Source organism: Uloborus diversus, chromosome 1 (assembly GCF_026930045.1).
Source record: "Uloborus diversus isolate 005 chromosome 1, Udiv.v.3.1, whole genome shotgun sequence".
NCBI classification, from domain to species: Eukaryota; Metazoa; Arthropoda; class Arachnida; order Araneae; family Uloboridae; genus Uloborus; species Uloborus diversus.
The window spans coordinates 3,385,296-3,412,101 of NC_072731.1; the positions used below are offsets into that span (position 1 = coordinate 3,385,296).

General features: G+C 30.8%; 1 protein-coding gene across 1 annotated transcript in view; it reads left to right on the forward strand.

The window, feature by feature from the left end:
- The first annotated feature begins 316 nt into the window (after positions 1-316).
- Positions 317-26,806, forward strand: part of LOC129234394 (sister chromatid cohesion protein PDS5 homolog B-A-like) — a 55,716-nt gene continuing 29,226 nt past the window's right edge. Inside the window, exons 1-15 of the mRNA XM_054868390.1 lie at positions 317-433; positions 2,775-2,888; positions 5,918-6,115; positions 9,014-9,100; positions 12,113-12,210; positions 15,791-15,917; positions 16,472-16,552; positions 16,644-16,781; positions 18,414-18,529; positions 18,606-18,700; positions 21,499-21,644; positions 22,746-22,897; positions 22,986-23,099; positions 24,580-24,612; positions 26,206-26,306. Coding sequence (XP_054724365.1) covers positions 2,787-2,888; positions 5,918-6,115; positions 9,014-9,100; positions 12,113-12,210; positions 15,791-15,917; positions 16,472-16,552; positions 16,644-16,781; positions 18,414-18,529; positions 18,606-18,700; positions 21,499-21,644; positions 22,746-22,897; positions 22,986-23,099; positions 24,580-24,612; positions 26,206-26,306 — 1,588 coding nt within the window. The 5' untranslated portion in view covers positions 317-433; positions 2,775-2,786. The remainder of the gene's footprint in view (positions 434-2,774; positions 2,889-5,917; positions 6,116-9,013; positions 9,101-12,112; positions 12,211-15,790; positions 15,918-16,471; positions 16,553-16,643; positions 16,782-18,413; positions 18,530-18,605; positions 18,701-21,498; positions 21,645-22,745; positions 22,898-22,985; positions 23,100-24,579; positions 24,613-26,205; positions 26,307-26,806) is intronic.

The window sequence follows — 26,806 nt, forward strand, 5'->3', positions numbered from 1 at the left end:
TAACATTTTATCAACCCTATCCTTTTCTTATTTAGTTTGAATGTATAGGTATACCATCATTAATTATGAAAAGATATTTTTACATTTTATGTTTATGTAATTGTACTGTGAACATAAAGTAAATGTTTACAATTTCTTTTCTCTAGTTTAATGCCATCCTTATTTCTGCCTTTTATTCTTTCACTGATCATGATGGCCTTTAAAGACTTTTATAACAACTAAGTTAATTGTTATAACACTAATGAGTTTAAGCAATATTTGTTGTTAACCGTGTGTAAAATTAAATTAATATATAAAATTGATTTGTTTATAGCTCATTTTTGCTTTGTATGGTAGGGAAGGTCAAATGGACAATCTCTTGATTTGCAGCTCATTTCAAAGTGGTATTTGAAGAAAAACTAAATCAGTTGTATGAGTACTAAAGTTCTGTAAGGTAGTATACTTTTAATCTTTGTTTACTTTCTAGAATTTTATTTAAAAAAGATAGTTGAAATTTATCTCAATAAATTAAATGCTTCCAGTAGCATGTCAAACAAACTCAACCCTCAGCTTTTTCTTAGTAAAATCATCATTCTAGGTCTTGTAATCCTCCACCAAACTGTTGCCAGTGAAAGGTTGGATATTAATAAATTGTTTCACCTAACCCTACAGGTACATGATAAATTTTGATAGTGGGGGAAAGTGGGGTACCTTGGGACACAGCCCACCTTGGGACACTAAATTTCAGCTTTAATTATGTAAACAGAAATTAGTTCTCTCAGGACATCATTAATGATAGCAGGATCTACTCTTCAGTGTACTTTGGAATTTCTCACATGGACAGTAAAAGACTGATCTAATTTTCTTTGTTTTGAAAGGTTCGGAGTTAGATTAATGTGTAGTTTTATTATTAAAAATTTTAAGTAGGAAATGACATAATTTCAATCATAACATGTGGGAATTAAAGCATGTCCTTTCATAATAATTTTAAGACTAAAAAATGTACTGTGCTGCTAAGTCTAATTTTTAAAAAGTTGATATATATAGTAACAATCTTAAGTGGGGCAGGTTGGGACGCAGTTCCAAGCTGCTCCATCAATGTACAGTACAGAAAAAGCCTATTTCATTGTAGTTAATAAATCTGATGAGTTTAAATGAACTAAAATTGAGAAAATGGCTATTGTTTTACAGATTTGATTTTTTTCCTATTTAAAGTATTAAAATAACAAAAATGGTGAGATCTAGAAAAGAAAATAGGAAGTTCCTTGCTGTTGATGCGTCTGTTGTTAAAACAGCTGCAGAAAATGTTATTAGTAATAAGACTTTAATTATTTAGGATGAGAATTATTAGGATTATTGCGGGTCTCCCAAGGTGCCCCACCTAGTGGGGTAGGTTGGGATGCTGTAATGACTTTTTAATTTTTTTAATGAAAACCTAATTTGATGAAACGATGGTGTAAAATAAATTTTTATTGGATCAAAAATGTCTAAATTGCATGTTCAGCTAAGTTTGATGAAAATTGATTCGAAAATAAAATTTCTAAAAATCAATATCTAAAAAGTGTCCCGAGGTGCTCCACCTTTCCTTAATGCCAGCCAAAAGTAAACCAAACACGAAATAAACAAATGCTGCTCCATATTTTTTAATATTTGCTATCCAAAGTTTCTCCCAGGCATTTTTTTGGAGGGTGCTGCACCCTGCCCTGTTTAAGTGAATGTTCAATGCAGCTTGCTTTCTTAGAATTCCTTAATGCTCCTTCCTTTCCCCATTGATGGTTTGACGAAACTTCATCGCAAATTTAAACCAAGCCTGGCTTTGAAACATCACTCCACCATTTCATTTTGTCTCATGTTCCCCTACTGTTTTTTCGCTTTTTTTTGTGCTTCAGTATTTGGAAAATAATTTTAAATATATACATGTTGTCGGACCTTCTTAATCGAATATTGTCCGTTCCAAAAAATATTATTTGATTAAATGAGGACATTTTCTTTACCTTTCTAAATTGACAACATTTGCCTTAAACCATAATATTAATAATCCAATAGCTATATAAAGGAAGTGATTTTATTGGTAATTGGAGTATGTTATTGGTAAAAAAGGTTTGAAATAAGCTAAGTAAATAAAATAGTTAAAAAATTTGTATATATATATTATAAGTAAGTATGAAAAGTATAAAAAATTTTACATTCAACTTGAGTTATGAAATCTTTGTTTCAGTACCTTTTTTCAGAACATTATTTTGTGAAAAATTCTGTAATACTGGATTACTTGCTCAAGATCTTTGGGGAACACTTTTCTGACTCCTTTTTTCCCCGCCTCATCTGCCATGTATTTCATTTTATATTTATCAATTTATTATCTTCTTAAATGTGTATATTTCTTTGTTTTTTAATTAAATTATAGACTGCTACTTTTTTTTTTTGTAATAGCAATGGCAAAAGAAAGTGATAGAATAGATGAAATGTTTTGATTGAATATGAATGTTTTTCTTTGCTGTTGTTATGTCAATAATTGTTCTTACTTAACTATTTCTATTTTATTCAAAATTTTTCTGGATAAAATATTTGTTAATTATTGTTAATTTTATTCAATTCATCCTGGGAAATTATTCGATTAAGTGAGGATCTTTAACATTGCATCTATGGGGAAATATTCTGCTCTAGGAGGTTTTATTCGTATATGTGGGGTATTTGTTTAACAGTTATGATACAGATTAAGCAAGGCTGACAGTATTTATGCATATCCTTTGTATTAAACAACATTTTATTCAGGTTAAATTTTTGTTTCATTTCAGACTGATGCAAAAATGCCTAAGGCATCGATAAACAAACCAAAAATTGTATATCCTTCTGGTGTGAAGGAAATCAATACTGATCTTAGCACAGATGATTTAGTGAGAAGGCTAAAGGTGGGTTCCTTTTAACGCACTCCTCAAAAATTTGCATTCATCGTAGCAAAAAGCCAATCACAAATAAAATTGCATTGAATTTTGTTGATTAAGAAATAGTCATGATATAAGTACTACACTGCAAATAAATATTTCATTTATCAATTTATTTATTAATTTTATTAAATTATGAATAGAAAAAACTCATACAATAGTAGTAGCAAGTAATTTTAAATCTCCGCTACATATTGCAGCATATTAACTATTTTAAGTCCAATGCTTTTAATGTTTAAACAAATATTTCTTTGAGATTAGTAAACTTATTAAAAATTATGAAATTGTTTAGATTTTGTTTCTTGACTCCATTGAAATTTTAAAGCTATTTAATTTTGATAGAAGTAGTCGACTAATATAGAGAAATATTAGGACTTTTTTTCTCAGTAATAAATGTTTCTTTCGCTATGTATAAATCTATATTTTATGTAAAAATTTACATGCTATAAATGGTATTTATGTATAAATAATTAGAATCATTTGTGAAATGACTCTAATTTAATTTTTAAATATAAAATATAACTGCTACTGATGCTGGCTGTTATATTGGATATTGAAGATTATATTCATGTGGTCTGTAAAACTGATTACATATTTTTATGTGGCCTCAGAAAGAACATCACAATATCATATGCATGCAAAATTAAAGTTTGAAAAAATGGATGAAAAACCACCTGTCCCTATTTGTAAAATCATTTGATTATTGTAATATTATTGCTATTTTAAAATTAATATTTTACTTAAAATTTTTATTAATCTTAATTGAGTTACTTAAAAAGCATAAACTGCTTCACTGTTTTTTCTTTTGTTAGCTACTATGGCAGAATTATATAATTCAGAAATATAAAAATATGCATTTGTCAGTGTACAGGCACGACATTTTCCTTCTTTCTGACCAACTTTAAATTTTCAACTAGGTATTTTAATCTATATTAAAATTACTATATTACTAATACTTTTATGAATATAAAATAAAGAAATATTATATTATTGCATTATGTTAATGATAAATTAATGTATCATATCTATAGTATATTACTTTGATTATTTTTCAATGACAAATGAATAATATTAATATGATTAATACATACAGTGGCTCCCAAAAGTGTTAGTATATTTACGATTTTCAATGAAATACGCCATTATCTATTCGTTAAAATTAATATTTTGGAATGGGTATTTAATTATAAAATCTATGATCTATTTTCAACAAAACTACATGAAATTTTTTATTAACCTCATAAAACGGGATTTTTAAGAAATCAATAATCAAAAAGTGCCAGAAACTTGATCTCACGAAAGTCTTCGCACACTTTGAAAAAATGTCAAAAAATTAGTAAATAATCTAACTTTTTACTAATTTATTATTTAGTAGAATATTATGCAGTATCAAGAACAGCTTTTAAATGTCTGGCAATAAATTTTGTTGTTTTTTCTTTCTTTTTTTGTACAATTTCTGAGTAAGTGTTCGGCTGCACTTCAAGTCTTACTGTTTCTAGCTCGCTTTTTGTTTCAGTGGTGTAATTTCATATTCTATCCACCTGATATCTCCAAATATGCTCCATTAAGTTTAAATCTGGCGATTTAGGAGATATTTCTAAGCTTAAGGTCAATTTTTGAGCACCAAACGCAAACTTGTGTTTCTTATCCTTATCTTGATTAAAAAAAAAAACCAAAGTTGTTTCCGATTACCAAATTTTGGGCTCATAGTTTAAAATTGTTTTTTAAAATATTTAAATTAACAGCATGATTTATTGTTTCATCAAAAAATTAAAAAGTTCCAAGTTTTGATGCTGATATGCACCCTAACACAAGAACACCTTCATTGTCCTGATTAACTGGTCCAACTAAGTTCTTAAGATTAAGTTCCTAATTTATTCTTCTATTTACAATCATACTGCAATTTGACACAAAATGTTGAATTTATTTTCATCTATAAGTAAGACGTTGTTTCAAAACGTTTTGAGCTTATTTATCATTGATTTTATGACCGAAAGTGTAAGCTTTCTGTTTTTAGCATGAACAAGAAAATTTGTTGGAAGAGGTCCCATTTAATCCAGCTAATCAGAGAACTTGGCGAACAATTTTAGGTGAAAATTAAACATGAAATGTTTCATTCAATTCTGCAGAAATTTTTTCAGCACTCAAATGTGTATTTTTCATAATTTTTTTAACTGTAAATCTCTGATCACACTTCGTTAACTTTGCCAGTTGACCTTTTCTTACCTTGTTTTTGATCTGATTCTTGTCTTTAAAGCATTTTATCAAGCACTTCAATATAGAATGGTATAAATTAGCTAATTTAGAGACATTTCAAACCAATTTACGGCTACTGGGAGGAAAAAATCAAATTTCAAATCGTGTTTGTTGTTTTTTACGCATACCTGCCATTTTAAGATAATAAGCAGAATATTAGGGAATAAATAAACAAAAAATTAAAGCCAAATGACTTTACAGTGTCATCACAATGCAAAAATAATAAAAAAATAACATATTATAATTTTGATCGTGAATTTATTTGAAAATATTTCAGTGTACGACGACTTTCATGGCTTATTTTTTTCTCCGTCTCTTCCTTTTTCGACAAATTTGAGAAATAAAAGCTGGCAATATTTTGAAAAAAACTGCTGGGTTTTATTCAGAATAGCATAGAAATGGTGTGAAAAAAAATTGGACTTCATATTCGAATTCAGTTTTGCGTTATTTTGGTTTTACTACAAAATTTCAAGGTGTACAAACACCTTTGGGAGCCACTGTATACCTTTTTTCTGTGAATATCATAGTACGAAAAATAAATATCAAAAATAATCAAAATATCATGATATTTTCAGAATAAATATTGGATATATATCGTGATATCATATATATCGGCAAACCCTACCTCGAACAGACCTTTGCCAAATGTCTTGAATGCAAAAATGTGTTTTAACATTGTCATTGTTTGTGTGTTATAACATTGTTATTACTATATTCAATTTTTCATGAAATGTTTTTAGGAATGTGCGCAATCATTCCAAAATATGAGCCAGGAGGAAGACAATTCTGCCTACATTCCACTTGCTATGCTTTTAGCAGCCGACAGTTTTTTAGAGCATCCCAGTAAAGATGTCAAACTTCTGGTTGCCTGTTGTATAGCTGATGTGTTTAGAGTTTTTGCTCCAGATGCTCCTTATAAAGACCCAGAGCATCTTAAGGTAATTGTCGACCAGTTTATTTTACATGTTTTTGTTGATTCATTGTTAACAAGTTTCATGCCAAATCTGCATCATAAATGTGTAGTTCATTATGTAACTTTGTGCGAAAGTTTTGATTTTGTATTATAGTTTGCATTTAAAAAAATAGATAATGGTTGGACTTGGTTACTACAAACTCAAAAATCCATGACTTAATTCGTATTATCCGTTATTCCTAACAACTGTGATACTGTGAAAAAACGAAGAAATGCTTACCTATATGTTAAAATATTACTACTAATACTGCTGTGCGCAGGTAAATGGCAGTATCGGCAGAAATGAGTTTCCGAGATGTTGAAGAAATGTGTGTTGGATTTAATGCTAACAATAGGGTAATATTGGAATTAGATGTTTTTTTCACACCTTTTTTTTATAGTGAAAACCAAATAGCAGGCTTGTGCAAAAAGCTTAACACACAATAAATTACAAAAACGCAAAAAAAAAAAAAAAAAAAAAAAAAAATGTGCTGTTACTGCCCTTTACCTGCTCACGGCAGAATTCACCCGTTGTAATCCAACTATTAGTACTTTCAGAAGAAAAAAAATCACTTATTTCTTATAAATGAATGTTTTTGGAAAATGTTGAAAAACGTTGAAAAAGAAAAGAGTAAATTAAAATGTCAACAGATGTAATTTTCTATGCAAAATATTTAAAATTTTCTTTTTGATACTCAATGAGACTTCTCCTACTTAACAAAATGATGAATAGTTTCTGTAAAAGAAAATTACAGTATTCAACCACAAACATTTTAAGTAAAGAGGTCAGAAAAATACAAAAACTACAAGAGTAGCTTTTTTCCATGCAAATATATTAAATTAATACTGAATGTTCATTTAAAAAATAAAATAGTTTGTTGACAAAAGAGGTACCTAAATTCTAATTTCTTTTACTATGCTTTGGTTGGGAAAGACATAACTTACTCATTTAAAAATTTTTTTTCCAAGAGCTAGAGGTTAAGCTATTTATTTTTAAGGGATATAAAATATCATTTTAAGAAAAGGAAATGGATGAATTTGTCTTAGCACAAAAGTAAAGCTATTAAAGTCCCCCCCCTCCAACACACAATAGCATTTTTTTTCTTTCCAAAAAGGAGGAGGAGTGGGAGAAATCCAAAAGTGCTAGAAATTGAAAAATAGAAATTAATGTTAGAGTAATCTTTTAATTTGAAAGTTGTCTTGATTAAAATATAGCAATCTGTAAGTTTTATTTTCAAACACATTTCCTAACTATCTTAAACATTAAAAAAAGCTGAGGTATTAAATTTCATATTTTTGAGTTTAATATTCCACACATTTTATGCTTAAATTTTTGTTGTAATTGCTGGCAATTCTGTTTTTTAACACTTGTCACAGCTTGTCTCTATGATATTTTACATTTTCTTCAGAATTGTGGGTAAGGGAGAAGAGCAGAATTCCCAAAAGTCCCTGAATATAGTAATCCATTGGATAAGTTAGATTACATATTCATGATATATTTTTGAACCTCATGCCAAAAGTGTAATTTCAATGCCCTTTTTTGTTTTTTTTTTCTCCCCCCCCCAAAAAAAAATCAGAGTCTTTACATTTTCTATAAAAAATTTCAAAAAGACTGTAGTAATTTATTATTAAGAAACAATTTTTCCCCCATAAACAACAAGAGTTAATTTAAGTGTCTCAAAAATGAAAAAACCATACAAGTACCTTGTTTCATAGAAATCCAAGATAGTGGGTATTAAAATCCCATTTTTGTGGTTGATTTGACATAGAATGACTCAGATAAATGTATTTTGTATCTTTTAAAATATTTAATAATAAATATAATAGTAAAATAAAAACATCCATACCTGCAAGTTTTATGTTATTGGTATTGAAAAATCAGAGAAAACCGAGAAAGGCTAGGGAAGTTGAAGCTTATCTGGATTAGACATTCTAAAACCAACTTTTTTTTTCGATCTTCCTATTAGATAGTTACTTAACCAGAAGCAGTAATGTTTGAATCACACTCAGCAACTTCAAAAACTTTTATGCTAGAATTATTTTAAAAATATGAAGGATAATGGGAATCACTTATTCTTGAACACAACTTTTTAAACTTTTGTTTCAATTTTAGAAATGAAAGTTTCAATTTTAGAAATCAAATGATTAAAAAAAATCATTGATTTAAATCAATTGATTTGAATCAAGTGATTTTTTTAGCAAAATCATTAATTAAAATCTCTTTATTTTATGTTTATAAATTAACTTTGCATTTTCAGAATGTGTTGCCCTAAATTTAACTTAATGGCATTATACAATCTTAACTTCAACAGGCAAAACTATATAGATCTCTCTTTCTGTGTGTGAAACAAATTTTCACTCTTACAATATTGCTGTTACTCAAATTACAGTTCAATTCAATACAGAACCAAATAAAAGTTTGCAGTTTTTCTTATACGCCATCACTAATATAGTTAAGAAAAGTAATTGCTCAACCTATTCTTTTACACTAAAACATACATGATGATAAAAACCTTATTTTGAAGCAAAGCATTAAAAAAAAAAAAAATATCACTTCTTATCTAAATATTGAAACGTATTTATATCTCTCAAAAGTGTATTGAATAGTTTGAGAACTTATCTTAGTTTTAAAAGTAAGCTGAATTAATTCATCTACTGTATGAAATATACTGTGTTTATAAATGTAAAGTAATTAATAAGCACAAAACTCTGAAGATTTAAAAAACCAGATTTAAATTTAAAAAATCACGAACCCTGGTCTTGACGCAATATGGGTATCTGCTTTGCAAAATCATTACATATTTCTAATAATAGGTACATTTATTTAACTTTTGATGAAGTTATATGATGTGAAACATTTCAATAATGTAATGTTCATTTACAGGCTATTTTTTATTTTTTTATTGAACAACTCCAAGGCTTGGAAGATCCTAAAGACACTATTTTCAAGCGATATTTTTATCTCCTAGAAGTAAGTTTGATGACTGTTCTGAAATTCAAACTGAGATAGTTTAAGAAATTATTAATATTTTAACTCAGTTTATTTTTTTACAGCATTTTTATCTTTTTGTTTCCTTGTTTAATTGTTTTCTATTTTGTACTAGTAGTGTTCACTCTAGAAAAAAAAAGGGCAGGGTGCTAGCCTTTGAAAGGGGCACTTTTTAAAAAAAGGGCACTGTTTTAACGCTGTGTCAGCCCCCCCCCCAAGGCCAATGATGCACCACTCAAAAAGTACTAAGCACCCCTCCCCCCCCAAAAAAAAAAATTGAGAGGAGACATAACACTTAAAACACCTTGAAAAAATTCAAACAGTCTAGTCTGCACCATGACCCCCCCCCCCCTTGATCGCCATCACCACTAACTTTAGTATTAAAAATGATTTTATCCAGAAAACGCACTTGTCTTCAGAATAGAGTTAACTCCCCCCCCTCCCCCCCCACCACACACACACAAATGCCGACTAAGCTAAGTACGTTTTCCACACTACATAGGAACATTTAGTTAATGCTGAAACTTGGCTTTGTGTGTTTTTCAACACTTCTCAAGCCATAATTTTAATTACCCATAAGAGTAAAAAAAAAATTATAGGCATTTCAAAACCCTTTGAATTTCAATTTAAGAACAATATTTAATTACTGATCTCCCCTTCCTACCAAAGAAACTGCTTAGTAATGTGCATTGTGCCATTAAGTATTTTAGTAGACATCAAAATTGTGATGCGTGTAAATTCCCCTTCTTTAAATATATTACACTTCAAATAGAATAATTACCGTATATACTCGCGTATAAGTCGAGAAATTTTGTCCAAAAAATGAGATCAAAGGAAGGGGGGTCGACTTATACGCGGGTCAAATTTTCCGATCAACGAGAGCTGGGAAGCTACGAGAAATGCCGATGTGCGGTTACAGGTAGTTGCTTATAAGTTGATCGTGTGAAAAAGTAAACTTATTCAAAAATAATAAATAAAAAAACCTAAATAATACACATAAATAAAGATAATTTTATTCCTCTTTATTAAGGATCAAATCAGCGATTAACGACTATCGTGAAACGTATGAATATACTTATCGTCAACAGTCAGGCCATTCAAATAATTAACTGCTATACTTTTTGTTTTAAGAGTGGCAACATACTTGCTTAATCATATCTTTTCAAAGCACGTGCGCACTTCTGCCTCCTGGTTGTGATCATTGAGGTTGTGATATCATTGACTATTCTGCAGCCGCCGATGTATACGATGACGGAAGCGGACTTTAGTGAACTTTTTTTTGCGTCCGACTCGGAATCCGAGTTCGAAGGCTTTTACAAATGTTTTCCTACTTAATTCCTATTTTATTTGTAAATAAATGTGCTCATTATTTTGAAATTTCTTTGAAAATAATTCGCGATGTTTTTGGAAAGTATGGGGGTCGACTTATACGCGGGTTTTAGATTTTTTCTGGATTTTTTCTCTGAAGAAGGGGGGTCGACTTATACGCGAGATCGACCTATATGCGAGTATATACGGTAACTTAAAATGCTGTGTGCAGTGCTTCAAGAATGCAGTGGTAGCAAGTTGCAAAACTAAAAATACTTTATTTGAGCTCTACTTCTTAGTCTTGGAGTTCAAATTCATAACACAAATGTGTTGGCAGATATATGCGCTCCTAAATGCAATGCATAAGCAGCTTGGGCCAAGCTAAGATTTTTATCTCAGACAATTTTTGTGAAAATTTAATATTTCGCCATTTTAATTTTGTGATTTTTTTTAAAATCAATTGTATAATATTTATAAAAGAAAAAGAAACAGTGCAAGATTATTTTAATTAGAAAAAAGCACAAGTATGTCAAAAGTATGCTTTTTATTATGTCAATAAGTGTTTTAAATAATCTGCTATATGAATCACACACATATACAAAGATAATAAAAATATTTAGCAAAAAGGAAAGAATTGATGAAAGCTCTCTCAATGCGATGTTTCCATTTCAAACGGTTTTTTTGGGGGGGGGGGTTAAAAATCCAAGATATTAAAAAAATACTCTTGCATTTTAGCCTAGTAAGCTTTGTACTATGTTCTTCTTAGGAAACTTTCCAGTTACTTTCCAGAGTTAGTTTACTAGTTAACTTTCCAGAAACAGATGTGAAAAGATTACTACACAATTACTGGCAATGCGCTAAAATGAGCTAAGCCTAATTTCCACGTGCAGACGAAAAACGGACACAAAAGGCTAAAATGTTAGGAAATGTACTATTCCCTCTCTCATTGTTGATTCTCAGAAGATCGATGGGAAGGAATGAAACAAAGATCACTCCCTTCCCAGAAGACCCTACTCCTTCCCACAACCTTTCAAAAACCCACCCTCAGTAGAAGGGAAGAAAGAACATGCCTTTGTTTCCTACTGATAAACCTGTTTGAATTCTGAGAATCTCATCCTCTCTTAGCCTAGGTATTTGCTTCCCCTTTTGTTTATTGGGCTGTTTTCAGGGTGAAATTCTGGGAACTAGGATAAGACATTTGCGTTTTTGCAGACGATCGCTGGACAAATAAAATTGTCCGATATCGCGGCAGGTCGAAACGATGGTTGGGGCATCTTTTTAAAAACACAGGGTGCAATTTCTTATTTTTGAAAAGGGCGGGGCGCATTTCACGATCTAAAAGAAGGGCAGGGCGCATTCTGCTGATATGGAAAAGGGCAGGGCGCTGCGCCCTTCAAAAACGGCCTAGCGGGAACACTAGTACTAGTTTATGAGTACCAAGATTCTTTAAAGGGATTTTGCATCAATAAGTATGGTTTACTTTGATACTTTCAGCATTGAAAAGAAAAATTGTGATTACTTACCTTTAAAAATCACTATGATAAATTTCATTTCAAAAAATTCATTTTTGATTGTGTTCTAGATGTATGAAATTGTTCATTTTGATGATTTTTTTGTTTTATATGTACTTGCTTTTAACTACTGAAATGCACACATTTTCTACATAGTTTCTCCTCTTCTTTTTAGAATTTAGCTTGGGTTAAGACATTTAATATTTGTATAGAACTAGAAGAAAACCAACAGATATTTACGAAGTTATTTCAACTCATCTTTAGCATTGTAAAGTAAGAAAAATTTTCATTTTTAACCATCATAAAACTTTTGAGTGTAATTTTATTTTAAATTACATATTTTAAAATTGCATCCTTTCCATAAATACAATCTTTCAAAACTCAATCAAATGATTATACAATTGTTTATTGTCATAAAAAAAAATTGCGTTGAAAATATTTTGTGTAGATCAGAGGTCTTCATCCTAGGTTCTGCAGGAACTAGGTTGAAGACTGAGGTTTTTTTTTTCTGTGACTCTGTTTTTGCATGCTTCTTCTTCTGGTCAGAATGGGATTGAATTTTTTTTCCGTTGTAGGTACCAAGGGGAATGGTTTTTTCCACCCAGGTTTATCTTTTATCTAATGTTTTTTTTCTACCAACTATTTTAATTTTTAACTAAAAACTCTTTTATAAAAGCAGTTTTTTTCTTGTCATATGGCGTATTCACTCTGCTTTGTATCAGACAATGTTAGAGTGTCAGGTATTGCCACTCAAAGTGATGGCATTCCGCACACAACACATCCTCAAGATTCATTCAGGCCCAATGAGAGGCCATGTCAGTTTAGTTAGTCGGAAACTAGAGGCTTGGGCCTTTGGGGGGGGGAGGGGTCCAAATTAGAGAAAACGCTAAGATTAAATAAAACATACTCTTTTGGTATTTACTGTTGTGGCACTTAAAATAGAGGTTATTGTTTTCTAGTTAACAATTGCAATTTTTTTATATTTTCGTCGCTTTTTTTCCCTTTTTCTTTTTCCGCCTTTTTTTCTCGCCCCTTTTTTTTTTCTTCTTTCCCCCTTTTCTTTTCTTCTTTTTCCTATTTTTTGGGGACAGGAAGGGCTTGAGGACATATTATTGACAAGGGGCCTGCCCAGGGCCAGATTTGGAAGTGTGGAGGCCCCGGGGCAACGAAGGAGTGGAGGCCCCTAATCAGGGTTCGAAAAGATCATCATATTTTCGAAAATATCCGATACTTTGATATATATTCGAATATTTTGATAGGTATATATCCAATATTTTGACCCATGAAAGTTAGGATATTTTGTAAAAATTTTTTATTGTGGGGGCCCCTTGGTTGTGGAGGCCCCGGGGCAGTAGCCCCGCCTGCCCTCTCCTAAATCCGGTCCTGGGCCTGCCTTGGCTCTCTATCATCCTAGTTAGTTGGAAACTAGGGGCTTGGGCCTTTGGTGGGGGGGGGGGGGCACGACATTGAAGCAAAAAAAAGGAGGAAAGAAAGAAGGGGGGGGGGTCTGAATTAGAGAAATCACAAAGATTAAATAAAATTTACTCTTTTGGTATTTACTGTTGTGGCACTTAAAAGAGAGGTTATTGTTTTCTAGTTAACAGATGCAATTTTTTTCTTCTTTCACCCCTTTCTTTTCTTTCTCCTTTTTTTCCTTTTTTGGGGATGGGAGGGGCCCTAGGACATATTACTGACAAGGGGCCCACCTTGGCTCTCTGCGGCCCCGGATTCATTTAATGAACAACTAAAAATAAAAGCTTTTCACTGTTTATCAACCATTTTTTTTCAAATGCCTCCCGATAGTGTTGTCTGGAAAAGGTACCCTGCACCGGGATATCATTTTCCGTACTTTTTATCCATGCTGGAAAATAACGGTTTTACCAGTGGATATGCATTTTTTTATTGTGGCTTTGAACTATGTAGAATTGGCATTATGGCTGACCACTCTAGCTCTGTTGGAATCTTTTGCGCAAAAAATTATATGTACCACTTCTTTGATCTTCCTTTTCCTATGATTCAAAAAATGAGGCACACTGGTGAAGAAGCCAGGGGCGCACACGCACAACACTCTATCAGCATTCTCTCTCTCTCTCTTTACATCAATATATATTTATTATTATTATTTATATTATTTAGTAAAATTCCTTAAAATTGTATAAGTTTTGCAATTTATTCAAAAACTGTTGCTAAAACATTAATTGTTCTTATGTCAGAAATGAAATCACGTTAAGAATAAACTTTAAAGTACTTGAAACAACAGTATGGCGGTAAGATGTTCAAATTAATAAATGGAAATCAATACTTGTTATTACTTCGTTTACTATATTAATGAAATAAATCAAAATGCACACGAATTTTTATAACCAAAAGCTCTTAACTATTCATATTTTTAAGATCATTCAAGGAAAGAAAAAAAAGGAACACGTTAAAATGGCATGAAATCACTTAAAAATACAACAAAATAATCAATAAAATCACTTACACTTCATGAGTCCTAAATATCCACATTGCATATGTACACTTATAAAAACTGTCTTATTGTCTACAATACAAAATTTAACCGTCGTTTTTTCTTGGTTAGTTCTTCAATAACTTCATCTGGTTGTACAACTACGTATATCTTTGTTGATGCAAAGCTGTGCTGATCCATTTAAGCGTTCTTGCATCATTGTGCTTCTTAATCCATTCCATGACCAGCCCTAAACCCCTTAACGCGCATGCCGCAGATAACGAAACGGAGTTGCTTTTTGCTACGTTGTAATAGCGCTTTTCTCCCCATTTTGCTCTTGGGATTTTAATGTTGTTTTTGCTGTTCAGCTTGCCAAATCACGGCGTTTCTACGCCGTGACGACACAGGATCGTCGAAGGCAGTTAGGAACCATTTTCGTGCGACGAGCCTGAATCGGCCGGGGCAGTATTAACATAAACTGCGCGGCCGATCCTGTATCGGCCGGGGCAAAGAATGGGTTAAATGAGACGGCGCAATGTTAAAAACAATCCTCCGCGGTAGCAGAAGAAATAGGCAGTGTTATGAACGATGAGTTCTTAACTACAGAAAAAATAAATGCCGAAAAAAAGGAGAGAGGGGGAAGTTTTAAATGACCTTCTTCGTCCCTGCTTACTTTGGAACCACTTCATTTTCTCAAAGCGCGTTCATCTTCGTTTGAATAAAAAAAGAGTATTTTTGAAAATTGTTCAAATTAGGGTTCTTTTGGGGGGGGGGGGGGGTTGCCCCCTGGTTGCGCCCCTAGATGAAGCACTGCCCTAGGGTTCTCTGGAGCTATGATTAGGGTTCTACAAGTAATTGGTATTTAATTAGTCAAAGCGCCAAAATTTTGGTATTTTTTTTTAATAAAAATAATAATTTAGTTTTGAAATATTATTTTTATAATTCAAAATTAAAATTGTAAAAAAATTATAACTATAAAATTATAATTTTTTGTTAGAAAATTTTGAATGCTTTAAATGGAAGTTAACTTGTGAAAAATTATGTAAGAAAATATTTTGTTTGTTGATTGTGTTTATTATTCATACAATGCTTTTTAGAAAACCAACAAAAAAAAAAACCCACAAATTTTCTTTAAAAAATAACTATGAAAAATAATTTTGTATTTTTAAGTGAGATAAAGCTTTTATGCCCTATTTTTCTGCTCTTTTCTGTGATCAGTTGTACCTTTAAAAAAAAGTGCAATCTCAAATGGTTCCCTAAAGTGTAAATAGTGGAATACTCCTGGTCTAGATGAAAACATTTTTATGGTAAACCAAGTTTGTCTGAGGTGTATCTTTTATCTTTTTTGGTGATTTTTAGAGGAAGCGTATTTATTTAGTTTTTTTTTTCAATCTTTTATTTTAGTGATAATCACTCTACAAAAGTAAAGAATTTTATGCTCGACATGATGTGTCCTCTCATTCTCGAAGCTGATACCATCTCACAACCAATGTTGGACATAATATTAGACCAAATTGTTGAACCTAAAAAGGTATTTAAAATTAAATAAAGGTTTTCATTCATCCTTAAGATTTTTTTATAAGTCTAAATGCTAGGCAAATTTTATTATTGCATTAATTAAAATAATATCCATTTATAGTAACTGTTTAGTTGTGTTTCTGGTTGTATTTTAATTCATATTTTTTTTTATATGAATTAAATATTTCAGAAGTGACGAGGTGCAGCCTCTATAATAAAGCAAAAGTTCTTTTAATGTATTGAAGTTGTTAATATTGATTTAAATTTTTATCAAGACTCATCATGAGAATGAAGTATGCAAAAATGATTTATATAGTTTGTTCTTTATTTTGAGTTCTGTAAATTAGAAGACAACTGTTGGTATGTCGATTTTTAAATGTTTGAAATTACTAAAATTATTGCTTCTTGTACATTCATTAATTGCAAATTGCTTTTGCGTAATTTGTATTTGCTATCCATTTTGCTCTTGAAAATTTTGTAATGAATTTTGCTTGATTTCACTCCGTAGTTATTTGACTATTATAAAAGTAATTTAAAAATAATTAAATTGGTTAAAAATTCTTACAGACGAAGAATCCGAATTCATACAATTTAGCCCGAGACATATTGAAAAGAACTAATGCCACTTTAGAACCATACATTCAAAATGTAAGTATCTGATCATATAAGATTTTTTTTTTTTTTTTCAATTTCAAATCTTAGTATTAATGTCAATAATCATTTATTTTTTTATATTTAGTTTTTCAACAATGCTCTGATCCTTGGGAAAGTGGATAGCATACTTCTTGTCAAGCTATATGATTTAATTTATGAGTTAAATATTATTTGTCCCTCCATGATGGCATTAGTACTTCCACAGTTGGAATTCAAGTTGAAGGTGAATATTTGTAATATTTTTCTTTCTTTTTTTTTTTTTTGTTGCGGTTAGTAATCACTAACTGAAAACATTTTCATTACAATTGTGTGTATTTTTATAATTAATTCCCATAAAATTGTTTCTAGTTTTCCTCTCCGAAATAAAAGTTTCGCTTTGAATTGTATAAAATTGTATTGTCAGAAGACTTAAGCAAAAAAAAAAAAAATTTATTCTGTTTTCTAAAATATCAATAAAGCTTTGCTCTGCGAATGTAGCAATTTTGAAGGTTAGAAAATGTAGGACCTTAAATTTAAAACTGCTAAATGAAATATGACTATTATCTTTCAACTGCTAAAAAGAACTCTACTTCTGGAATTACAGCGGGTGGCCAAATTATTAGGGACACTTCTCCAATTCTCATATTTTCAAGTTTAGACCCAGTTTTTGAAGAAATAAACCACAAACCAAATATTTTTTTTTTATTCTGCATTGCTGCTGGTATCATTATAATTATTTTTTAGAAGTGGCAACACTGCCAGTCTCCGTCATTGTACAAATGTGTGAGATTATTCCTGTTTTAGTCTGTAACGTGTAAAAACAGCTGTTGTCGTAAGGTTATATATTAAGTACTAGCAGTACCCGCACGGCTTTGCCCGTAGTAGAAAATTAAAAGGTCATTTGGTTCGCTTGTATATTTAAACAATGGATGATGATTTTCTCGCCAATTTGCTATGTTCATTTGCTTGCCATGTTACGGTTCCATGTTATAATTTGGTAATTTACTCGTCCATGTTATGAGAATTCGCTCAGGAAAATGTTCTTAAAATTGGAATAGAAAAAGAACAAAATCGAATTTTCAAAAAATCGCTTCAAGGTGCACACCCCCATGCTACAAACTAATTCGGTGCTAAATTTCCTTGAAAATCAGCCGAACCGTTTAGGCGCTATGCATGTCGTAGAGAGACATCCCACAGAGATCCAGATATCCAGACAAACTTTGAGCTTTATTATTAGTAATTCTAAAAATATTTCTATGATAGTTTTGGTGTCTGCTATAGACAGTATGCAAGTAATACTTTGTAATCAAGTTTTTTTACTTCAGTTTGTGTTTGAAATTTAACAATATATTTGTATTATAACATGATATTGTCAAAACATATTTTAAGAATGGGCACAGCTTCAAACTTGTCCCCTAGAAAATGTAAGGAGATACAAGCATTACTATTCCCCTCCACCTTTTCAAACTTTCCCCTAGCGGAAATCCACCCCCCCCCCAATCATGTTTTTTATTTGCATATCCATCTCTGCAAGAGACGTTTCAAGTTGATGATTTTGATGAGAGGTTACTTATCATTGCCTTATTAGGAGTTTGAGAAGTGATTAGCAGTAGCGATGTAGGAAAAAATATTAATACAAATATCAATATTATTTATTTAAATTTCAAGATTTTGTACCATTTGCAGTGTTCTTGAGCTGTGAACTATTCTTTAAACATATTATTATTATAATTTGGGGGGGGGGGCATAGTTTTTTACTTAGTTTTTTTTCTAAAAATGAGTAGAAGTTAGTTTAAAAGTTTAAATTGGAAAAAGCTACTTTGAGACTAAAACTTCCTACTCAAAAGCTCAAAATTTACTTTATTTTGTAATTTAGAGCAATGTAGAAAAAGAAAGATTGGATGTGACAAAGCTGCTAGCCAGAATGTTTTCAGATCGGAATTCTGATTTGGCAACCCTGAACAAGACTCTTTGGAGTTGTTTCCTAGGAAGGTGAGCCTACTCTTTTTCTTATCTTGTCTTCCGGTCCATAGCAAGAACTTTATTTCTCACAAAAGCCATTTTGTAGGTTTAATGATATCAGTTACCATGTAAGAATCAGATGCGTCCAATATGCAATGCACTTTCTACTGAATCATCCTGAGCTGAGAGCTGATATTACAGGTATTCATCATTTCTTTTAAATTCATATCTAGTTGTTATGTTTTTCTTTTACACACACACACACATCTTAATATATATATTATTTCTTCTGTGCGGACGTTTGTAACCATAAGGCTTTTAAACGGCTGGACTGATTTTTATCAAATTTTTTGTGTGTAATTAACTTGTGTCAAGCATGGTTTATATATATATATAGAAGTGCGATGGAGCGAATTAAAAACGTTTTTGTTAATTAATTTATTTAAGCATTGGATGGTTATATCTCCAAATGATTAATATTTATTTTAACATATTGTTGAGCGAGAACTGAAATAAATATTTAACCCGTTGTCAAACGACAATAAGAAAGCCAGCTCTGCTTTTAGTAATGAAATTTCTTACTGTGATGTCAATTGAGAATAGATAAAACGCAGAGAGAGAGAGAGATTGAAGCCTTCATTTCTCTCTCTCTCTCTCTTGAAAGCAACGATTTTAGGTCCCCTGATAGATTTTAAAGTAAAGTACTGGAAGCTTCACTCAAAACGTGTGTTTTGAAAACGTGTGTTCTGTTGTCGTAGTTGAACCATGTGACCGGATCGGTGTTTTAGGTTTTCCTTACCAAATGGTCAGAAAGTACCGTATCTAGCAACATCTGTTTCTCAGCTCAAATCCATCTGAGTTTTGGCACCAATGTCTAAAATAAAGGATTATCAAACTAATCAGTACGTTGTTAAAGGAAAAGATGATGGAATTTAAAGACGAAACGAATTTTATTTTCGTCCGGATAAATTACAAGAGGGTAGTTCTGTACACAAAAGATCAGTGCAGTGGAAGATCTTTATCTTTGGTGGAAAGAACAAATTAGGCAATATATGAAGTTATAAATGTTTTCGTTCAAAAGATCGGATCGCTAATCGGTCGGGGTTGACTTCGCTCACTTATCGGTTGGATTACAGTAAAGTGGTGACTTGGCGACTTTGGCTATAAACAATAGAGTTGCGTGTTCATTTGTTTACATTTATGTTTTATGTTTTCTGTCGGATCAGTGATAAAAAACGTTCCAAGTGGGAAAAGTAAAACTGGGACTGTGATTAAAATCTAAGCATATTGTTTGAAAATTGACTCTTATCCAAAAAAGTAGTAGGGAAAATGTGTACTCTCTTTAAGTGTTTTTTGTTTTTAGATACATTTTTTTTGAAAATTTGCTATTAAATTGGCATTCACAAATAAAAACAGCTTTAGAGATTTTTATGCTTAGAATTGCTTGATCAGCTGTGGGAACACTCGATTATTTCTTCTTAGTCTTCAGTATCATTATCATCTCAAGAGGGTAGTAATTCTGATAATGAAGAAGTTTTTGATGTGATGACGCGATGCGTGCGTCACCAACTTCTGGAAAGTTTCTTGAAAAGTGTCAGCTGCTCTAGTCCCCAGTTTTCATGAAGGAAGATTGGGCAATCACAGAAAATTTCTCTTGCAGGCAAGGGACAATTAGAACAAAAAGAAGTCCAGAGTGGCTTCAAACAGCTATAACAGAGATTTATCTTGAAAAAATAGGAAAAAAAGGTTGTGTGAGTCTTGTATTTTAAAAATTATTTTAATATGTTAGAAGAAAATCATATTAACTGGATTTTCTGCAAAAGGGTAGCATAAATTCCGGAATATTTTAACATAACCGTGGGACGAAACCTGTATCATGTCAAGTCATTTACCATATCTTGTAATTATGCAATTTTTTGTTTTTGCCATCGCATGAGTGTCCTTAACAAGAAAAAAGAATGTTCCCACCTCCAAACTTTCACATTTTTTTGCAAACGGAGAACAAAAAACGTCAAAATCTAACGGGTTTATTTCACGATTAATAACAAATTCTATCAACAGATGGCTGTGCTTATTACATTAATGAATAAAAATAACCGTTTTCTTATAGTTTAATTTTAGAATAAGGACATTTTGTTTCTTCTTACCCATAAAAAAAAAATATTTCATTGTAATCTGACTAAAAAATTTGTTTTATATCTTGTTCAAACAATGGAGTAGTTGATTTTATAAACAGCATGGCGGCGCTTAGGAAGCAATGCGTTTGCTAATGAGAAAAAAATGAAAATTAATCCTGCTTTCTGCAAAAAGTTTTGGTAAAAGTAAGGAATATAAAGATAGGTGGCTTGAATTAGAACAGCGGTTCCCTAGCCTGTGGGTTGCAACATTATTTCTATTTTAAAATGTGTACTCAGTTTTTAGACTATTAAATAATAACAATTTAAAAAAAAAGCATCATTTCTATTTTCCTTTGTAGCAATCAGACCCGAAACTAGGATTTCTCAGAAAATTCTAAAGAATTAGTTCTAAAGAAATTTCCATCCCTGGTGACAGTGACAAAAACTAAAAATTGTATTCAAAAATAAATAAATGAGCACTAATAAAAAAGGAAACAAAAATATATTTAAAAAATGTTTGATCAAACGTAATAAGTAAATTATTGACAACAGAAACGTGCACTAATTTTGCAGACGACTTCTTTTAGCAAAGCTTTATATTTTCTACACAATTTAGCATTTTGAAAGAAGTGAACAAATATCGTTTTGTGTATTGTAGTAATGTTTATTCAATAAAAGTAAGAAGGAAAAATTTAATTTGGGTTGGGGGGGGGACTGATTGATTGAAGGGGGGGTGTAAAGAACCTGCAAAAATTTATAATTTAAATGACTCTTTTTTCCCTTTCTTTTTTAATGTTTCAAAAGAACTAGTTAACAAATTGAAGCTACTAATGAAGTTTTAAATAACGTTAAATGAATGTTTTTTTTTTCATATTTTTGCAGAGCAATTACGGTTAAGGCAGCATGATCCAGATGAAACTGTAAGATATGAAGTTGTGATGGCAATTATCAGTGCTGCAAAAAAAGATTTCAATGCTATCACTGATGATTTGTTGACTTTTGTAAAGGAGAGAACATTAGACAAAAAGGTAATGATTCAAAACTTATATTTTTTTCTAATTTCTTTTCAATTAACTATAGCACAGGTCTATCCAGGGTTTTTCACAGGGTCCGTTTTTGTGAAAAATCTAATGTTTTTGTGAAAAACAAAGTAATTTTGTGAAAGATCAATTTTTTTTTCTTTCTTTCTTTCTTTCTTTTTTTTTTTTTTTTTTTTTGTGAAAAATAAAATAATTTCGTAAAAACAAAATTTTAAAATTTATAAACATTAATAAATGTTTGAGAGGGGGGGGGGGAGAGGCTCATGGCACAAACTGTAGCAGTAAAATAATTTGTTGGGTGTTTTGTGGTATTTTTTTTCTTTTCTAGGGATATTGTCATTTTTGAAGGTTTTCATACCATTTGAGAGTCATTGCTCCCCAGGGGATAATCACCCCTGATCTATCAGTGAATCCCCTGATATACCATTCCACGTCTTGTTAAATTATATTAGAAATGTTTCCTGAAGATGCTGTGTGGAGAGTAAAAACTTAAAATAATTGAAACAAAAATAAAGTTCAGACAGTGGTTCAGTAGGTATTTACCGTTTTGGCACATGAAATTTTTACAGAGCACGCAATTTTGTTTAAAAATTTTGAATTTTGTAATTTAAATAATTTTTTTTTTAACCTCTGAACAAAGCGTATTAAGCATCAAAAATGAGAAAAACTTAATTTCCATAGCAGATGCAAAAAGGTTGAAACTTTTTAAGTGAAGGCATCAAAAGTATGAAAGAATTTATTTTCAGTACCCATTTTTGAAAATTGCTTTTATTATTATGTGCTTTGATTTTCAGAGTGATTTTTTTTTCTTGGTTGTAACACTACATATGTTACTATACTGTTAAAATAAAACTAGGTAATTGGTGCTAAAAGTGGAGTAAATATTTCACTATTTCACTTTGCTTCACATTCCCCTACTATTTTAGCCTGTAAGGTAATATTTTTAGTTGAATAAAATTCTTGGGCCAGATGATCAATTGTGAATAAACTTTTAAGTGTTATTTTCTTATAAGAAAATAACACTTAAAAGGTTTTTTTTTTTTTTTTCCTTTTAAAACAAGTATTACATTTGTTCAAATTTTTCTGTAGTTCAAAATTCGTAGAGAAGCTCTTCTTGGATTAGCTATGCTTTATAAGCAACATATGAGCAATCCTGAACTACCAGAATCCACAAAAGAATGTATTTCTTGGATCAAGAACAAAGTGTTACATGTTTATTATCAAACAGCATTGGAAGATAGGTGATGTTTTTATCTTATTTTTGTTATATTGATTATGTTTTGACTGAAATAGTTTACCTTCAATATTTGGATCCATTTTATTCCTTAGGTTGCTGGTGGAACGCATTCTTCATACTTGTCTTGTTCCATATCAAAGTCCATTGGAGGAAAGAATGAAAAAATTGTACCAGTTATTCTGTTCTGTAGACGATAATGCTATTAAGTAAGCCATCAATCTGTTTCAATTTATCTTGTGGGATTTCTTTTGAGCATTTCTAATTATTTCTGTAGAGTTAATTATGTTGTTTCATCAGTTTTCTTACATTGTACTGAGAAATAGATGATTGTTTCTGTAAATATTTTTAAACATCTTTGCTATGGAAAGCAGCATTTAAGTGTACAAATTTGATATTTAACTTTTTCCATCCAACTGATACAACTGTTGTAAAAATCTCTTACTTGCTAGTATGCAAATTATATGCTAAACATAGCCCAAAAGGAAAAAAAATCCCCCAATTTTATGATAATTTTATTTTTACAGATTTTCTAAGGCAGAAAGTGCTAAAAATATTGATATCTTGCATGAGTACATCAGCAGAAGTAAATTTTACATTAAATTTAAACACTTTGGAAAAAACAAAAATATTTAATGTAGCATTTTAAGAATTAGTTTACCCTAAATTTATGGAAAAATGAGTAAAATAATGATTCAATTACATTGAAGTGATTCAAAGCAGAGTATCACGTTTAAAATAAGAAATAACCTCGTCAAAAAGCTCAAATTGTAGATTACTGCAGGCACATGTTTCGGCGTTACAAGGAACGCCTTTTTGAATGCAAAAAAATGAGCTTATCGATAAAATGACATCCGACAATAAGGTATTTATTTATCTTAGAGTATCATTGGCCAAAACGTTCTAAAATCCTCTTATAAAAGCAGATTGTTGTTGGGTTAATCAGAAATTTACCCAGCCTTGTGAATATTTACGTTGAGGCTTTTGAAATGCACTTAATATTGAAGTGTTTAAACTTCAAACACATTTTTTATTGCTGGCAAAGGAATGTTCACTTTTTCATCATTTTTGTTATTGAAAATGCCGCAAAATGCAAATCTGGCAATGTCACAACGTGAAATAGGTGAACAAAACAAGAGCAAAAAAAAGGAAATAAAGTGCTTTTAATGGCAAGGGTGACATTGATGCTTTGGCTGCACATTTATTTATTCTTTTTTTTTTTTTTTTGGGCTTCAAATTTTTTAAGCTTATGTGGTTAAGCTTTTAAAATTAAATTATTATAAGACAAGCATGGATTTCTTCGGGTGTATGAGGACCACGTTGAGCTTCTTTATGAGGTTTTTCCTTCCGCTAAGTTATGGCTATTGAAGTGTAACAGATCATATAGCAAGGGTAAAACTGCATTCTTTGGATGCTGTAAATGAACTGTTTGATATTTACTTGCAAAGCATTTAATTTTAAACCATTTATTGTACATATTTTATATGTATTTTACTTTTTTCAACTTGTTTTATGCGTTAAAATAGTTTTCTGAAGTGATTTACATGCGTCTTTTTGAAATATAAATGGACTACATTTATTACTGTATTCTGTTGAATGTTAAATAGTTCCTACATTTGTTGTTACTAAATATATATATATATATATTTTTTTTTCTAAAATTTCTGAGCTCATGAAACTTCTTTTCAGGGCTTTTAATGAATTGTTGAAATGTCAAAATCAGTAAGTACTCATATTTTTTCAATCCAGTACAGTCCTTGTTTGCAATATAATCTCTCTTTTTTTTTAAATTTTTATTTGTTTATTTTTTAATTTTGAAACATGTATTTGTCTTCTTTATTTTTTTTTTTCGAAAAAGAAACCTTAGTGTTCATTCACCAGAATTTTTTTTTTAATCATCCAAAAACGTGCGTAATTCCAAAGAAAGAAATAAAAGAAACTTGTTGTGGTGTGTTAAAAAAGTTGAAAAGAAACTGATTCTCGAGCATTGCTAGAGTAAATAATGTTTTAGTTTGATGACTGCACAAATTGTTTTTGTAGCAGCAATGAAACTTTCTCAATAAAAAATGAAACATAACAACTGTTTCTAAAAAATAATGTCTTTAAAATGTGTAAAATGTGATTTTGACGAAATAAAAAGTCTTGTTAAGAAAAAAAACACTGTTTTGTTCGCTAGAAGAGGAAGAGCATATTTCATATATCAGTTAGATTCAAGACCAATTTTAAAAGTCTTATATTTTGAAAAATACTAGTTTAAGATGCTGTATTAAATGTAATTAAAAAAGCATTCATTCTTCTTATGCTGTAAAGCCCAATTTTTACTTTCTTCTAAATCCAACACTAGCCATACCCACACGGCGATGCTCTGTGTGTCTGTGTGTGCACATGTGTGTGTCCGTGTGCCCTGTATGTGTGTGACCTTTTTTTTTTTTGTGGCCGCTCTACAGCAAAAACTACTGCATGAAATCGAACCTCCTGCGACTGATATATCTCAAGAAATAATGAACAAAATCAAACAAAAATTTATTGACAAATAGCCGTCAAAAGGTACAAGAGCTGATTATATTTTAGCATCAATAGCTGAAAAGAGGGTGGTGCAATCGAATGTTCTTTCTTTTTCAGTTCAAGTGCCATATCTCAAGAAGTAATGCTAGGTTATAGACGAAATTTGGAATAAATGTGAACCTATATGTAGACAGGCCTTGGTTCAATTTTGGGGCCAATTGCTCCAAGGGGGGGGGGGCTGATTTTTTTTTTTTTGCGAATAAAAATAGCCTTATTAATCTTATTAAGGCAACAATATGAAAGATAAATCGTAATAGACTGGTGTCTGTGTATTTAATGTGATTTTAGTTGTTGGAGAATGACCTGAAAATCTCAATGATTTAAACATTTTAACTGTTTTCATCTTGTGTTTGTTAATAAATAAAATATTTGTAATTAGTAAAAGGAAGGCTTTAAAAATAATTTTCAATTTTTGCTCTTTGCTTTGGCAATAATTCAGAAATTGGTATGGTCGTCCAGTTTTTTTAGGTGTGTAATTTTGTTTTTGTTGGGAAGATTGCTTCCTGGTCAAACACGGGGAGGAATAGGGTTCATAAAAATGATATAGAAGAAAGTTTTGTGATGGCCACAACATACATATTTTTTTTTCTTTTTTATTACTAATCTTTGGTTACAATATTAAATCTTGGTGACTATATGTTTTTTCTAATTTTTAAGAAGATTTAAACCGAACTGCAAAATTAAGCTCTATTGAGGTAGTTCATTTTCATTGTAGAAAATTAAGTTTCTCTTTTATGCTTCATTTCTTAGGGTAAGAAATTATGTAAAAGATGTACTTGAAATACTGTGCCAAACACCAAAACAAGAAGGATACGAGAAAAATTTGTCCAACAAAATAATGGTGTTATCAAGTAAGTTTTGAAAAAAAAATGTTTGTTTTTCTTTGAAAAATATGATTATTATACCGTATTGTCTGAAAATATATCCATATGCCATTTACTTATCCATTCAGTGGGACTGCCGAGAAAAGAGGCAGCATAGTCAAAATCCATAGGGGCTGGTACTAGAGTGGGCCTGGCAACCAGGAAAAGCGGAGAAGTCGATTGATTTATCAAGGTTAGGTATGGGCCCTGCGCCTCGGTTAGGGTCTTGTCGACCTTGCACCAATAGTATTGCAGTTTTTGCTTAAAAAGATTCAAAATTAATTTAAAAAATATTCAATCAAAAAAGATCCAAAATTATTTTTAAATTATTTTTATTTTTTTTAAAGATTTCTTAAAAAGATTCAAAATGGCCTTCTGATCATATTTTAGTTAAGTTTATTTTGCTCAGAATTATTCTACATGGAAAGAGGTTATATAGACTGGGATAGTATTATTTTGTTTCTTTAAAATCTAGTATCCAACCAAAT